The sequence below is a fragment of the Equus quagga genome, chromosome 4 (genome assembly GCF_021613505.1).
Source record: "Equus quagga isolate Etosha38 chromosome 4, UCLA_HA_Equagga_1.0, whole genome shotgun sequence".
Classification (NCBI taxonomy): domain Eukaryota; kingdom Metazoa; phylum Chordata; class Mammalia; order Perissodactyla; family Equidae; genus Equus; species Equus quagga.
In genome coordinates this window covers 100243576-100259662 of record NC_060270.1, presented here as the reverse complement: position 1 = coordinate 100259662, position 16087 = coordinate 100243576, and the positions used below count along the sequence as shown (strand labels likewise).

The window sequence follows — 16087 nt, the reverse complement described above, 5'->3', positions numbered from 1 at the left end:
CGAGAAATGAGAAAAGGTGTCCTTGGTCTGACACTGACATGTAATGCACGACCTTGGGCAAACGACCTAATCGCTGACGAGTCTGCTGCACAAATCTACATGGGTTCACTCTTAAAAATAGCACCAGACTCAAAAATGATTCAAAACCATTTTAAAATTCTAAGTGCTAAATAAAAGGAAGGGTATTTTACAAAATTATTTCCCTTTAGACAACTTAGAATGGAAACAATAGAAAAGAAAGAATTCTAACAACTTAGAATGGAAAGAATAGGGTAACGCTGGTGAAATACTTGGGGACTTTATGGATGCCTAGGAAATTGCTTCTTAGTGAGAGGAGTACAAAAGAACCTTAGCAGCTTTTTCAAAACACACATAACACCACTCAGGGGCACATCAGACTCTGGTCACCACAGGACAGTCAGGAATAGTTTGTAAATGCCCTGGGTGACTTTGAGAGCCAGTTATCCTCTCTCCCATCAATCCTATCCTCTCTTGAAATCCATGAGCCTAAGAGAAAAAGATGAGGGATTAAGTAGTCTGAGTTCTCAATCCCTCCTTAACTAACTTGCTGTGTGATTTTTAAAAATTACTCAACCGCTCTGTGCTTTCAGGTGCCTCCTAAGAAAATAGTAGTATGCCACCCCATTCCACCCGACAGGTACTCTGTGCTAACAATGTTGGAAGGTGTACTTTCAGTTCTTTCTTGCTGAATACCTTAGACGACTTTATCTCGAAGGTATGTACTTAGGGGTAGAGCTTTCCTAAAGATGGCTGTCATCACTTCACACTTCATCTACTTCTTGGGAAAAACGTTTCCTTTGTTGGTGTAATGCTGTGGGTATTTTTAACGTTTACCCCCAATCAGTTCCTGGATCTTCCTCTAGCCCATGGTTCTGAACCGCGCTCTACACTGAAACCACCTGGGAGCTTGAATGTTTCCAGTGCCCGAGCCCCGCCTGGGAGACTCTGACTTGGCTGGGGCACGGAGCGCTCCCGGGTGATTCTAGCTGGCAGCCAGGACTATAAACACATCAGGTGATAAATGCACCTGTGGAGCATGGGCTTGCTCAGCGCCAGGAACCCTGCCAGCTGTGTGATTTGGGGCAAGCTACCAACTGCCCTCAGCCTCAGTTTCCTCGTCTGAAAGATGGAGCTAACAATTTCACTTCGTTGGGTTGTTGCAAGATTAAAAATGAATGTGACACACACATACACACGCATACAAAGCACTCAGGACAGCCCTCAGCATCCTGTAGATGCTAAATAAATATTGCTACTGTTATAACCACCTTTCATGGAATCTTCAGAAGGGGCAAGAATCCAGGTTCCTGACCCCTGGAAGGCACTGGAGGGTGCTCTGCCCCAGGCACCCAGCGACCTGAAGGTTCAGCCCCCCTGGCCATTCACCAGCACAGAGCAGCAGGGAAACCTCATGCTTATTCGAGGGCACAAGAGAGTCACCTGGACCCACCCAAGCCCCATGGAAGGCAGCTCCTCTTAACAACTGCCAACGGGCACATCCACAAGTTCTCAGGTGCCTACAGAAGAATTCCCGTTTCCAGAAAGCAGGTGAAGCACTAATAAAAATAACTCACTTGACCATGTAACACATGCCAAGTGTTTTTCCAAGAGCTTCAACATCCGGAGCAGGTTTCCCATCACTCTGGGAGACAGGCTCTTTTGTTACCTCCATCTTACAGGTCAGAAATCTGAGGCTCAGAGGGAGTGAGGCACGGGTTAGCTCTGGGCACAAAACTCATTACTGTCACGGAGCAGCACAGCGGGAGCCGCGGCCCCAGCTAAGGTCACTCTGCCTTCAAGGATGGGGTTTAAATGGTCCATCCTACAGATTTTTTCCCAAGTGCATGGGAAATTTCCCATCATCACCACCACAGGAGCTCTCCCTGGATAACATCTGGAAGTGGCACTATCATCTATAAACTTTTGGATTTAATTAAAAAAAAAAATAGAAAAGGGGGTTAGGCGGTAGGCCAAGTGACATGATCATGAGGAACAGAAGAGGCCAGCATGGTTGTGAGGTGAGAATCTCAGTTTTCTCAATCAGCATATTGGAGGTTTGCATCAACACAACTGGTTTAAAATGTGTATGTCCAACTGTGATGCAGAATGTGACCGGATCCCTCCGGCAAGGGAAGTTAGGCCCAAGTCCACACCTAACTCCAGTCTGCTCCCCTCCCTCCCTTCCACTGAGAGAAGAATCAAAATCTGAATTCTCCTGAGTCTACAGCCTTGAGAAGCCCGTGGCTGGCAGCCAGTCTGATGGGACAGTGTGAACAAAAGAATCAGCTGGATGGGAGCCTGGAGGCCCTGGGGGCAAGGACCCCAATGGGCCAGCCAGGGCCGGGGCTGGCATGACCCTGGCCTGCTAACAGGAGACTGCATTGTTAGAAATTGCTGGCATGCCACTGAAATTAAAATCCATCCACCAAGCAATCATTCTGGAGCAAGTCACTTTAATTTACCAAAGTGGCAAACTGCAATTATTGCTCAAAATGACATCCATTCCTGTATGACAACATTTAATACTCTCTAAAAAAAGTTCCTTAATTGCATGCATAATTTTAAATTACTGTAATTTGTTCAAGATTCTGTGAAAACCCGTTTTTTTTCCTTGAAAGATAAAAGAAACTGAAGGATAATGGAAAGCCTTAAAATTCTGTAACCAAGTTATATAATTTTGGGGAGAGTGTAGATGTGGGTGACACTGGAGTTCTAGAAAACAAAGTAAAGATGAATTCCTCTTAAAATTTCAAGTATGTTAAAGAGGAAAGTCCACAATCCCAGGAGAGTCAAGCTCACACATCAAAGCTGTACCTTTTAATTTACTGTCTGAAAACCTCATATTCAACAGAATATGATGTTTCCCATTACTTTTCTCCACGTTCAAAGAAGAGCTTCTGTGCCCATAATTCATTAAAGTAGTGTAAATAGATATTGCCATTTTTATTCTTATTTTTTTCATCCTTGCCATCATTATAGAATTTTAATAATTATGCAGAAGCCAGAAGATATACTTTTAGCTGAAGTGGAAGATGAAAAATGTCATTACAGCTACCTCAACTCTAATTTCTTCAAAATTTAAGTAAAACAAAAATTCTCCATAGGACCTCTTCATTACGTGAAGCCTAAACTTAGCCGGGCTCTCACCTTTCTTTTGGAGTAACTCCAGCTAGAAAGGAAGAGCTGCCCTCCAACAGCAGCCCCACAAAACCAGCCTCCCTGTGCCTCCACCCTATAAAACTCGAACGTGGGGCTCAGTCGGGACTCAAGGGAGTGAAACCATGCAAAGCAGCGGGCAGAGCACTGGGGTCCTGTCAGCTGTTCTCCAGTTGGACTCTGCTCCCAGGTGTCTGGCTGAGGGGCAAGTCAGGCTAAAACCCAATGTGCCCCCTGCCCATTAAGCCTGGAACCCTAACAGGGGACTGAGTCCGCCAGCTTGAGGTGGCACTTTTTGCAAAGACCCTGTTTACATCCACATGGGGCGGTGGTCTTTCTCTAATCCACACCAAGGCCCTGCACTGGGCAGCAGGGCTCTGGGAGGGTCATGCCGGACTCAGAACACTGCTGGATCCTTCCTGACAGCTAGGCTCCTCAGTCAGCATCGTTACACTCTCCCCTCTAAATACACCAGGAAGGCCGGGGAGGGAAAAGAGGGCGAGAGCACACATCTACCAGACATGGGGAAGTGCTCTGCAAGGCCCAGACCCCCAGACACACACCCGAGGTACAGGTATGGGGGATGGGACCATGTGTGGACAGAAGGGGAGGAGAGGCACAGAAGCCCTCCAGGAATGTCCCCTGTAGTGCCATCCCTGAGGCATGTGGGCCCCTTCCCAGGTGGGTCTGATGACTCAAAGTGAGGAGAAGTGGAAGACAGACGCCTGGACCCTTCCAAGGCTTCGCTTGTCCTTTGCTGCATGACCATGTTGGGCCACCCTTGTGCTACTAACGAGGGAACATGTATGACTGTTTTCATGGAGGTGATTGAAGGGGAGGACCTCCGAGTTTCTGCAGGCAGCTGGGCATGTCAGGGCCTTGGGCTGAAAGGTCTGGAGTCTAGCAGATACGTCAAGCAGGTGAGGAATCCAAAATGCTAAGACATTTGTGATCTCATCTTATTTTGCATTGGAAAAGATGGTTGTAAGCGGCTATAATGTAAACCCGTGACTCCAACACTCTTGGTGGGAGTTAACACTTCTTTGTTGCCTTAACCAGGTACGTGGCCTCTGTGTGTTTGATTCTTAAACTGCATTAAATGAAGGGAGAAAATCTATCCTAAGAAAAACCTCAGCAGAATACTGTGACATGACAGACATGACGAAGGGAGAGGGAGCTCTTGGTTCAGCAGCGGGCCGACCCTGATATGCTGCCCATGGTCACAAACACGTGTGTACACGAAACCTTTAGTAATAGTTTTCCTCTGTGTACCCACCTCTTTGTGTCACTCATCAATGCTTAATTTCCTACGAACCATCAAGAGATAGTCCAGATTAGAAACGCAGGACACTTTAAAAATCAATTTTCCCTGGAAATCTCCCTTGACCTTTGGCTTCCTTTGTGAATTGCTTCCTTATCACATCTACTCTGAAACACTCACCAAGCGCTCACATAGCAGCCCTGACCACCCGCATCTTCCTAACCAAGCAAAAGGTAAACTTCTAGAAGAAAACAGGTAATAGAGCATTCAAGCTTGAGTGATTTACCGCAGGGAAAAAGCATCATTAGAAGCTCCTCCAACCACTCTGGCCACCACCCAGTGCAGGGGGAGGGTGGGCAGGACGGCTGGAGGAACAGCAGCCGGCGCCGGGGCCCGGAGCTCTGCAGAGCTGTGCAGAGGGGTTGCTTACCTTCACGTTGGGAGTGTAGAGATTCCTGAGAGAGGCGAGGGCGGCAGACAGCCCCTCAGTGCTGTACCCGATCCACAGGGCTTGGAGATGGCTTGAAGAGATGCCCGTCTTCTTACTGAGGCCCTGGAAGCAATCAGAGACAAACTGGCCTCAGCATCTCCTTTCCCACTAGAGCGTCAGCCTGAACGTGGGTGTGCCCCGGAGGGTGCAGGTCCGCACTAATGCCTGGAGAGAGCTGTGCTGCAAATGCCTGGACCTGTGAGCCTTCCCTCCCTAAAACCAAGGGTCCAGAATTAGCCTGCTTTTGCTACACAAACCAACTGTACGCCTGGGGAAAGAGATGACAAATGAGGAGAAAGTTTCTCTTTATAGAAGTTCTCCAGTAAATTAAAGGAAGAATAAATGATAGATGATCACCATTCTGCAACCTCTAATGAATGAATGAGTCCAGGTAGAAACCAGTAGTGGCTGATGGCATCACCCCAAGAGAAACAAGCACAAATGCTGGGCCTCTTGATGCAAGAAACATCATATAGAGTTACACAGAGTTTAAACTCTAAGTATACCTAGAAGGTAACCGTGACACCCTGAAAAAAAAAATCAAATCTAAATCTGATTAAGCCTCTAGATACAACTACCAAATGATAGAAAACCCAGAGGAAGAAGGAACATGTTGAACTAGACCACAAGAAATAAGGATATACGGGCTGGCCCAGCCCCGTGGCTGAGTGGTTAAGTTCATATGCTTTGCTTCGGCAGCCCAGGGTTTCGCCGGTTCAAATCCTGGGCATGGACATGGCGCTGCTCATCAAGCCATGCTGAGGTGGCATTCGACATGCCACAACGAGAAGGACCCACAACTAAAAATGCACAACTAGGTACCGGGGGGCTTTGGGGAGAAAAAGAAAAAGGAAAAATAAAAATCTTTAAAAAAAAAAAAAAAAGGATATAATCAGAAAATCCAGCTGGTACAAAACTCTATCAGTCAAGTAACTCAGGTTCTTCGACAAAGAAATAACAAGGAAACAAAAGGGAATGAAGTGGAACCTTTCGGGGAAAAGAAATTTAAAAGAGATTTAAAGGGGGAAAACGTAAAACTCAAGTGTAGCATTTAGATACACGCTGGAGTGAATCCACGTCAGAACAATGGTAACTTTCAGAGAGGAAAGATGGGGTTGATTTTGGAATGGGCTCACGGAGGGCTCTGAGAGCTGAGAAAGCTGTCGAACATCTCTAAAAACGTCAAAATGACAACAGTGAAACCCTTGCTCACAGTGGTTGTCTCACCTTGAAAATGTGCGCCTTCAGGATGTGATGGCCAAGCTCCATGGTCTGCTGGCGGTTCAGCTTGCCCTCTTGTCGAGAAAACATGAACGCCAAGAGAGCGTGCCCATTCCTAGGACAAGAAACAAAGACTCTTATAATAAAAGACCCCTTATTTCACCACACCATAGGCCCTCGGGTGTGTACATTGCCACGTGACCCCAGAACTGTTCTCCTGGTGCTTCAAAATGGGTGAAAACCTGCCTCTTTACAAAAGATGGCCAATGCTGTTTATTCTTCAAGTCACTTAAAGGACTTTTTTTTGGAATTCTCCTCTCTCTCTGTGGAGTGACCCAGAGAGAAGCCCTAGCACAAGGCAGGTCTTTACCTTTGGAACCACCCCTTCTCTGTTCATGATGCATCACTCTCTCATCACCTTATTTGTTGATTTATGTCTGTCACAAAAACATAAACTCCATGAGGGTCTTGGAGTAACTCCAAGTTTTGGTAACTCCATTACCAAATGTAAACTCTAAGGGTCTTGTCTAAGTCACAGCTATAGTCACAATACCAAACAAATGCCCACACTTAGTAAATACTCAAATATGTATTTCTTGGATGGATGGATGGATGAATGGATGTACAAATGAACAGATGGAGCAGAACTATCACTGCATCTGGTGTTCAGGCCTCCCCTCAGGATAATCACCATTGGGGACAGACCTAGGGCAAGGGGCAAGACCTTACAATGGGATGGGAAAAAAAGCCTTGATCATTGCAACAGCTCACAATCAGAAGCACCCAGAATTCTAGGCCTGGATGGAACACAAAGGTAAGCTAAGATGTATGAGTGGGCTTGCTATGTCTGGGCACATAGTGGGCATTCAACTGACACCACCAATGAATCCACACTAACTCTTTCATGAAGGAGCCATGCTACCCACTTTCCCCTCCATGTCTATAGGACTCATTCTGTCTCCTGTGGACTCTATGCCTTTGTCTGAGCCAATTTGTTTGGAAAAGATGCTAAGCGTTGCTTACTCCAATAGCAGTGATTTCTGCACAATGTGAATTATTTCCATTTTTATCAACTTGACAACTTTGAGCTGCTATTTTGTTGGGGAAAAGCAGGTAGATGTGGAGGAAGAGGTGTTTCATAAATATTATGAAAAAATGCATTCTTCTAAAGATGACTGAAAGCATACATCATTTAAACAGTTTTTATCAATACAGATGCATGCCTCTTTCTCAAATAGGTTATAAACCATGCTAGAGGTGAGGAAATCAAGGCACGTGGAGACCAAGAGATTGCTTTTTATACAAGGGAAGGCGTGGCTTTTAAGGCAATGTTGCCACTGAGTGTTCCATCCAATGTCTCGTAAGGGTCTGGAGCTCTCGCATGAGTGGACACCCTGTGCGGCCTTGCACACGCTCCACCTCCCAGACCTCAAGCTTGGGTTTCCCCTCTCAGATGGTAGCGTCCCACATTCCCACCTCTCCTGCTCCGTTCCTCCCATGGAAACCACTCTCTGCCACCTTCCAGTGCTCCAGGCCTCCACGCCCTCTCCCTAGTCCCTGTTCATGGGTTGGTCCCAGGGTTCAACCTGGCTGACATCACTCCAGTCAAGGGCACTCTCCTAACCACAGGCTAAGCCATCTTTGGTCTCCCAGTCTGCCAGGCTCCGTGGCCATGCCAACTGTGTCCACAACAAAGACACACTATGGTAAGTACCATGGCTGGCCCTTATCAGGTGATGACCATACATCCTCAGTGGCTGGGCCAAAGGTTTCTAGCGCTCTGAGCTAAGCACATGGCTTCCCACCTCTCTGAGGAGACAATTCACCATGCAATCAATCACTAGATACCTGTGCTCCTATACGGCCCATCTACTTCTCCTTCCTTCCCTCCTGGTCAGAATCACAAGCCCCCTTCTAAGTCTACCCACACTCAGAAGTCTGTTCACTTCCCAAAGCTTATAGTACACATCAAGTTTTTACTATATGTCAGGTGCAGAAACTTGACTGAATTATTTCTCTAATCTTCATAGTCTTGTCAATCACTAAGTATTATGATTCCCAGTTTGTTTACATGAGGAAACAGAGGCTGGACAGGTTAAGTGATCTGCCCAAGATCAAATGGCTGGTAAATGACTGAGCAGAGATTTGAATTGAAATCTACCCAATATGTATAACATGATTTCTCATTCACTCATTTGTTCATTAACATCCCCCTATAACGAGCACTGTGCTCGATAATGGGAATTCCACAAGGAACAATGCAAGGTGCTTCCCTTGAGGTGCTCTCAGCGAACAAGTAAACAAAATCAGTAAAGATCTCATCAATAAACAAGATGAAATTCAGCCAGAATGGTGCCATGAACAGACACGTTGGGAGTACAGAGGAGGCAAGATGTCCACATTCCCTCCCCTTACCCTCCTGCATGTCCAATTTCTCCTTCTTTATGGATTATATTTCCCCACACTGTCTCAATGATGTCCATTCTCCTGTGGTATTAAAAACCAAAACAAATGCCTTCCCCACACTCAACCACAAACCTTTCAGCCCTTCCACTTCCCAACGCAGAGTGTTGGCTCTCTCCCCTTTCATTCCTCACAACCTAAAGGGAAGGAATCTCCTTAGGATCCAGGACCCTCCTCCTGGACAGTGAAGCCAATGGCTTCCTCTTAATCCTCATCTTCCTTTCCCTCTCGGCAGCACTTACAGCCCTAACCTCCTTCCCGGAAGCCCTTTCTATGCCCCAGAAGTCCAGTGCTCCTTTTCCTCTAACTACACTTCCTCACCAAGTCCCACCATCCCCTCGCAGCAATCATGCCAAGGCTTCAACTCCAACTTCTCCTCCAGCCTTCACATCCCACCTGCCATCAGAACCTGTCCAGCTAGGGGTTCCACCAACCCTGCAACTCAAACTGCTGAAAACAAAAGCCAGCTCTTGCTCTGCAAAACCCACTCAACACCTCCTGCCTTTCGTACCCTTTCTAAAAGAACAATGCTATGCCGAAGTTTCTGAGGCTTAACACCTTGATGTCATCTATGGCACCTCCTTTTCTTGAGTCTGCCCACAAGGCCAAGCCATGCCCGTTTATCTCATGTCAGCAAGGCCTGTCTCTACCCCACTGTGTCCCCAAGCCAGGTCCACCAAGTTCCCACTCCTGTCTGTTACAGTAGTCCCCAGGCGCCGCACCCTCCAACATTCTGTCCATGTAGACCCTCCACACTCTAGAACTTTCACAGGTTCTCCAGTGATGACTGTTATAAAAGGCCACACTCTCTAGCACATCCTTCTGTTAGCTCTTTCCACTCCTCTGTCCATGACAAAAGCTCCAGCCAAATTACATTTGTTTTTGCCAGAACACAGCCTGCTCATCCTGCTGCCATGCCTTACACAGCTCCTCCTGTCTGCAGTAGCCTTGTTCCATCTATTAAAACCCTATCCAGTCAGTCCTCAAGTCAAAGACTTGTGGAAAAGAAAGCAGATGGGAGACTATTCTAGATTTAAAAAGTTCGGGGCAACCATAAAGAATCGGTGGATCAAAAAAAAAAAAGAATCGATGGATCCAGAAGAAATCATCAATGGCTCCGAATATCAGAGAGAGACATTAAGACGTTAGGTGTCTCCCTGATGAAAGTACTCACTACCACCTATTAAATATCCTTTCAAAAAATTTTTAAAAATAAAATAAAATCTGACCAAGGCAGTAGATTTAACTAACAATTTATAAGAAATAGAGGTGATAGATAAACATATTAAAAACCACCATGAGAATGCACACAGCAAAATTCAGATTATAGAAAACTATACAGGACAAACTACCCACTTGCTCTTTTTAAACAAATAATTGTAAGGAAAAACAAAAAGAGAAAGAAGAGGGAATCTCCAGGATAAAAGAGACACAATAAAATGAATTTTGTGGATCTTATCTGGACCTTGATTCAAACATACTAAAAAAATGGAAGGAAGGGGAGAAATTTGAGTACAGCTAAATGTGTGATGATATTGATGAATTATTAATATTTTAGGTGTGGTAATGGTATTGTGGGTAAGTATGAAAATGTCCTCTTTTTTTGAGGTGCATAATCAATTATTTAGGGTAAAATGTGACCATGTCTGCAATTTATTTAAGAAAAAATAACAGATGTAACAAATACTGAGAACTGTGAAGAATGTTTAAGTCTAGGTAATGTGGAGGGAGGGAGAAACAGATCCCTCTCCTGTAACAGCCACCGTCACACAGTGAAGAGCTTCTTTCCTTCCTTTTACAGGTAAGAAGACTAAGCTTGGAGAATTAAAATGATTTGCGCACAGGAAGTACATAAGGGACCACTGGAAACAGGATTTTAATCCAGACCTCGCTTAAACTCTATTCTACTGTTTTCCTGTAAGGCACCAAGATATTCACAATGGGTTTTTATGGTTATAAGTAACCCATGAACAACTTACAGGCCCCACAACAAGGGCATGGTGAAGTACGTTCCCATTTGCCTACTAGGAGGTTTGCATGGTCTTGAAAAACGACACTTTACTACTGAGATTTCCAAACAGCTTGCTAAAGTGTCCATGATGTGTTAAGCAAAAAAAGCATGATGAGAATTTTAATATAGAAAAGATGATTTGGAGAATATTTAAAATGCATGGAAAGAGGCAGAAATAAGAAGTGAAGTGTCATTGTCTCTGGGTGTTAGATTTTCTTCTTCTTCTTCTTCTTCTCTATAATTGGGGCAAAATTACAACTACTAATTGGGATGGGAAGAGAAATGCTACCCATCTCTCTAGGCCTGATCCAAATGTGCTTGTGTGTGTGAAACATTTTCCAGCAATGGTCTCCCCCAGCTGGAAGCTTCTCTCTCTTTCCTGAAGTCCCACATGCAGGGGGCTCCCTTCCAGCACCGTCACTTCCTGCCTCACCTGCCCTCCTGTGTGGGAAGCCCTGGAGAGCCGGGCCCTTGTCCCAGGAATCTGTGTATCTGCCACAGTACTCTGCACATAGTGGGTCCACAAAAACTTTTGCTGAACTGAATCCAGCAGTGTCCTTCCAACATCGTTCTATATATTGTCTGTCTGCTGAATGAGGTTCAAGAATTATAGTGGTCTGGGGTAAATGCTGACTTGCACAATCCTGAGAAGGGGCACCTCCTTACACTTTGCACCCGAGGTGCCTCTCTTGCCTCAGTCCTGGTTCTGCCCGTAGGAACACACCAGTGCTCAGGTGTCTGACTGTGACCAGCTACTCATCCCACTCTCAGCTCCACCCCAGGCTGTATCACCCTCATGCCACCTACCACCCAAACTGGAGCGAAGCTTAACTGTACCTACAGTCCAACTGCTTCTGCCTCAAACCCCAGGAAGAGATCTACATCCTCCTGTTGTATTCTTTCAACTTGTTTCCATGTCTCTACAAACTCAACTACAGCCTATCTTCCTAGGAAATGATCTGACTTTTCCCAGAAAATAATCTGATTTGGCTAAATACGTCACAGCACGCATTTCACTTAATTATTACGTTCCGGCTAAATAACCTGGGAGTTACAGTTTATTGCCCCAAACCAGGTTGAAAAGATAACAAATTTTTAGCCCAGTGTCACCTAAGAAAACAATACTCTCCACAACATGAAACAACAGCTAGACCTATTGGGTGAACGTGAAGTCAATGTTCATGGGGAGAAAGGTAGTGTGCGGCTCACAGCGCTTATTCACCTCCTCATTTGTGGACTCCAGCATCTGGTCAAATGCCCAGTCCAGCCCAAAGGGGACCGTTGAGCAGCCTGCCAGACCTGTTACAGGGTCGGGAGTAATTTTGACTCACGGACAGCAGAAGCCATTCAAGATAGCAACAGTGCAGGCCAAGGTCAGGGCCAGGCAGAAGTGGGAGACATGAACATACGCTAACCTGAAAGCACCCACACCCTCGAATTCCACGACCTCTCGCCCTGACTAGCACCAAGCCACACGACAGGCAGGCTCACTGCCCCTCGCCCCTGGGCAGTGAGGAGAACTGCATCCTGGTCCAGCTCTGCTGCAAATCCTCAGTGGAACCTTCGACTCCTTGGATGCAGCTGGCCTACCACCATCTCGTAAATGGGGCATCTGAGATCTGAACCTCTCTCCTCTTCACCCCAAATCCCAGTGGGTTACACCGAGCTGAACCACAAACACAGAATGAGGTGGTGAGACGTGAGCACTGTGCTCCCCTCTGGGCCGAAGACACACCTGATCCCTGGGACAAGATGCTACATGCTAAAGAGGTGGTGGGCAGTGGTGGTACTGAGTGTCCAAGACGGTCCACAGGCCCCTAGGGAAGACCTGGAGCCATGAACAGGCCTCTAGAGAAGCCTGCTGTCTCTGGAGCTGACATCAGTTTCCCACGTGTGACCCCTGTGAAAGCGGACAGGGGTCTAGAAGAGAACAGACAGCAAAGAAATATCACCCAGGCGTTGCCTAACTTCTCTTTCATCCAAATGTCCTGAGGAGTCCTAAAATTCTAGCAATTAAATGACGGAAGCTTCTGTTTAGTAGCAGACAGAATTTTCCATTGCCCCTCCTGAATTATTCATTCTGTGTTGCCTTTCCGTTAAAAAAACATGAATTAAGTTCAAAATCCCTTCCCCAATCACGCATTAAGACTCCCTGCACAGAGCTGACAGAAAGCGGCCTGTCATACCTGGGCTCACACAGGAAGGCCGTGTTTTCACCATCTGCTCTCCAAACAAGCCACTCCCTGAAGGACGGGTGGCAGAACATGCGAGTTTTGTCTCGCCTCTTAATGAGGAAGCAGGAGAGGGCATCCATCCTCTGCTGAAAGTCTTCCCAGCCCTGCTCCCCTTGTATGTGGCCGGCATTAATAGCCTGGAAAATCTGCTCATCCGTCATGGGGTGGAGGGACGCCAGGGCCACGTTTAAAATCGGAAGTGCTCTCTCAAAGGCGGACTGGGTCATGAACTTCATGTTGCACTGCAGCAGATAGAGCTCAGATAGAGACACAGGCACCACCTTGTAGCTGGCACTTTTGATGACCAAGTGTCCCCTCTGGAAAAGGTCCAAGGTGAGTTTGAGGTACAGGTAGGAGCCGAGGCTCCGGAGCACCAGGTGGCTGCTCACTTTCCCGATGAGGGCAGCGTCCGCCTTGCCGTTGAGGGAGATGTTGCTGAGGATGTCCTGGCTGCTGCGGACCCGGTGCTGGACATAAGCGTGCAGGTCGCTGTGAATGTCTTTGTTGTCGGGAAAGTCATCTAAGGAAAGCTTGACGAATGGCAGAGCGCTTACGATTTCCTGCAAAACAACAAAACCCACGGTGTGCCTCCACAGAGATTTCTTTTCTATGTCAGCGGCATTTCAAACCAGATTCACTAGTTTTCTTTCAAGGAGGATTTTCATGGATTACAGGGACTCATTGTTTTGTATTAAAACATGTAATAGGATAAATTGAAGATAAAAAGCTTATGTGAAAGAAATCCTGATGCGAGATCAAATCAGTAAAGGCTTTCCTAAAGCCCTCACCGGAGGACCCAGAGCCAAGCGCAATGGAGGAGCCCCAGCAGACGACAACGACCTGGCTGTCCCAGCAAAGGGGTAGTGAGACCCTGAGGAGACCTGATCCCCATAATCCTTACATTATGCAACTGGTTATATAACAAGGGCACACAAATCAACACTGTACGTCTAAGACCCTGGCCAGACATCAAGATAAGAGGCATCCCTCTTTGTGTATCAGATACTGGGGCTGGAAATCTGAAACTGCCCCCCAGGCGATGCTCCAGGGACGGCCTGCGGTTATAACACTGCGTACTTTGAAGGAGCCCACTATCACCTTTTTCAGTTGTTGGCTTTAGTAAACTTTTAAATTGAAGTACAACATACACACAGAGGTGCACAAATCATAACTGCATAGAGTCATTAATTTTCACAAAGTCAGATATACCTGTGTAACTAGCAGCTGGACACAGAACATCACCAGCTCCCAGAAGCCCCGTGTCCCTTTGCCATCCCAAAGATAAGCACTATCCTGACACCTAACAGCGGATGAGTTGTGTCCCTTTTTTTTTTTTTTTTTATTTAACTTCCCACTATCATTTCTGAAGTGTGTGAGCACATGTCCTCATTGAATGTAGTAATTATAGGAGGCAGGCTGAGTACAATTACCCCCCCTCTTTCACATCAGTGCTAACTGAACCTCTGAGAACATGCACAGCTAGTACATAAACCACAGGACTCCTGTTCCTGAGCCCTATCAATGGGCACATTCTGCTTACTGTGTGCAAAATGACGGAAAGGTGTATGAATCAAATGTCCATAAAAACAAACATCAAGTTTGAGGTCTAAAAAGAAGCCAAATGCTATTTTTAAATAAATATCATCATAATAGGGCAAAAATCAAACTCTGATGTCTAATGCCTTTACTGAAAAAGGAGAGGGGTAGAGAGAAGATTGTTAAAATAGACCTTCTTTCAGGCCTTAAAAATCTCTCTCCTTCAGGGGCCGGCCCGGTGGCGCAGTGCGTTAAGTTCGCACGTTCTGCTTGCCGGTGGCCTGGGGTTCACAGGTTCGGATCCCGGGTGTGGACATGGCACCGCTTGGCACGCCATGCTGTGGCAGGTGTCCCACATATAAAGTAGAGGAAGATGGGCATGGAGGTTAACTCAGGGCCAGGCTTCCTCAGCAAAAAGAGGAGGACTGGCAGTAGTTAGCTCAGGGCTAACCTTCCTCAAAAAATAAGTAAATAAATAATAAAATTAAATTTAAAAAAAATCTCTCTCCTTCATCTCTCCCTTTTCCTTTAATAATAATAATAATAAAAGTCCTACTGCAAACTCATGCAAATAACTACCAGCAGGAGGAATAATTTTAAACTCACAGACTGATAGGCAGACACCTCAAACAGTTCCCCCAATGAAGTATGGGAAACTGGGGTAGACACTTCCATTTTAGAAGCACAGGTACAGTTCAACACTAACAGGAAACTTACCTGACATCTTATGGGGTAAAAAGGTCAAAGTTTTGCTCATTTGGGGCCCTGAGGACTAATATTTCAAAGTCCTAATATAGTTTTCAATTCAGCAGCTAAACGGTTTGCAACCGTTTGAGTTGTTAGCATTAATCATTGTAAAATTTGGGTATGGGGTCTTGGAAAGAGATTTGAAAAGTCTTTTTTACCTGAAAATTTGCTCTCACAGTCACAATCAACTTCAACCAGGCAGGAAATTTCGAAATAATTTTGGTAATAAATGAAGAAAGAGTATCTCCATAATCAGGTTTATGAAACTCAGCTTCATTTAAGCCATCTATCAAAATAATGTATTCTTCTTCAGGAATTTTCTGCTCTAAAGGATAAAATAGTTTTTTTCAATTAAGAAATTATACATTTCTATAAGATGGCACCACCCAGCGTATTCTAACGTACTGTTTAAAGCATTAGGAAAAACTAAAAAGGTTTACATATGGCAGAAGAAATGGTTTTCACAGAAGCATATTTCCTATTAAATTTATAATGAAAACCAGAGCCAAAAGAAAACCAATTTTCACAAAACAGTTTTCAGAAACATATTGCATTACACACATTTGCAGACTCTCACCCATGTATATGATACAGTTAGCTCTTCGTAAACTCCTGTCGGTGGAGTAAGTACAGCAAAGATAACAATACAGAGATGAAATCTGGAAAAGAGTCTAGGTCCCCCTGCAGAACTCCCTCAGTGAATTCCAGGAAAGGAGAACGGACCCCCAAAGGGCAAAGCATCCAGCCCAAGGCACACAGCCAGCTGTGGGGAGAGCGCCACTTTACAGACTCCTAAAACGGGGCTCTTTCCCACAAGCCTGAATCAAGTTTTCTACTTATTGGTGCCAACTTTCTGCCCAGGGAACTGAAAACTGATGATATATCTGTTTCAACCCCTTCTCTCTAGCACCTTCTGGCAGAAGCACTATAGGCAGGTAAACCAGCTC

The 16087-nt window shown here is 45.7% G+C and overlaps 1 protein-coding gene across 17 annotated transcripts in view; it reads right to left on the bottom strand.

Moving 5' to 3' along the window:
* TANC1 (tetratricopeptide repeat, ankyrin repeat and coiled-coil containing 1) overlaps nucleotides 1-16087 on the bottom strand; it is a 228885-nt gene that overhangs the window by 36542 nt on the left and 176256 nt on the right. For all 17 annotated transcript variants that reach the window (XM_046659728.1, XM_046659730.1, XM_046659740.1 and 14 more), the window contains 4 exons: nucleotides 15299-15465; nucleotides 12810-13417; nucleotides 6156-6264; nucleotides 4869-4991 (listed from right to left, as the gene is read on the bottom strand). In XM_046659728.1, coding sequence (XP_046515684.1) covers nucleotides 4869-4991; nucleotides 6156-6264; nucleotides 12810-13417; nucleotides 15299-15465 — 1007 coding nt within the window. The remainder of the gene's footprint in view (nucleotides 1-4868; nucleotides 4992-6155; nucleotides 6265-12809; nucleotides 13418-15298; nucleotides 15466-16087) is intronic.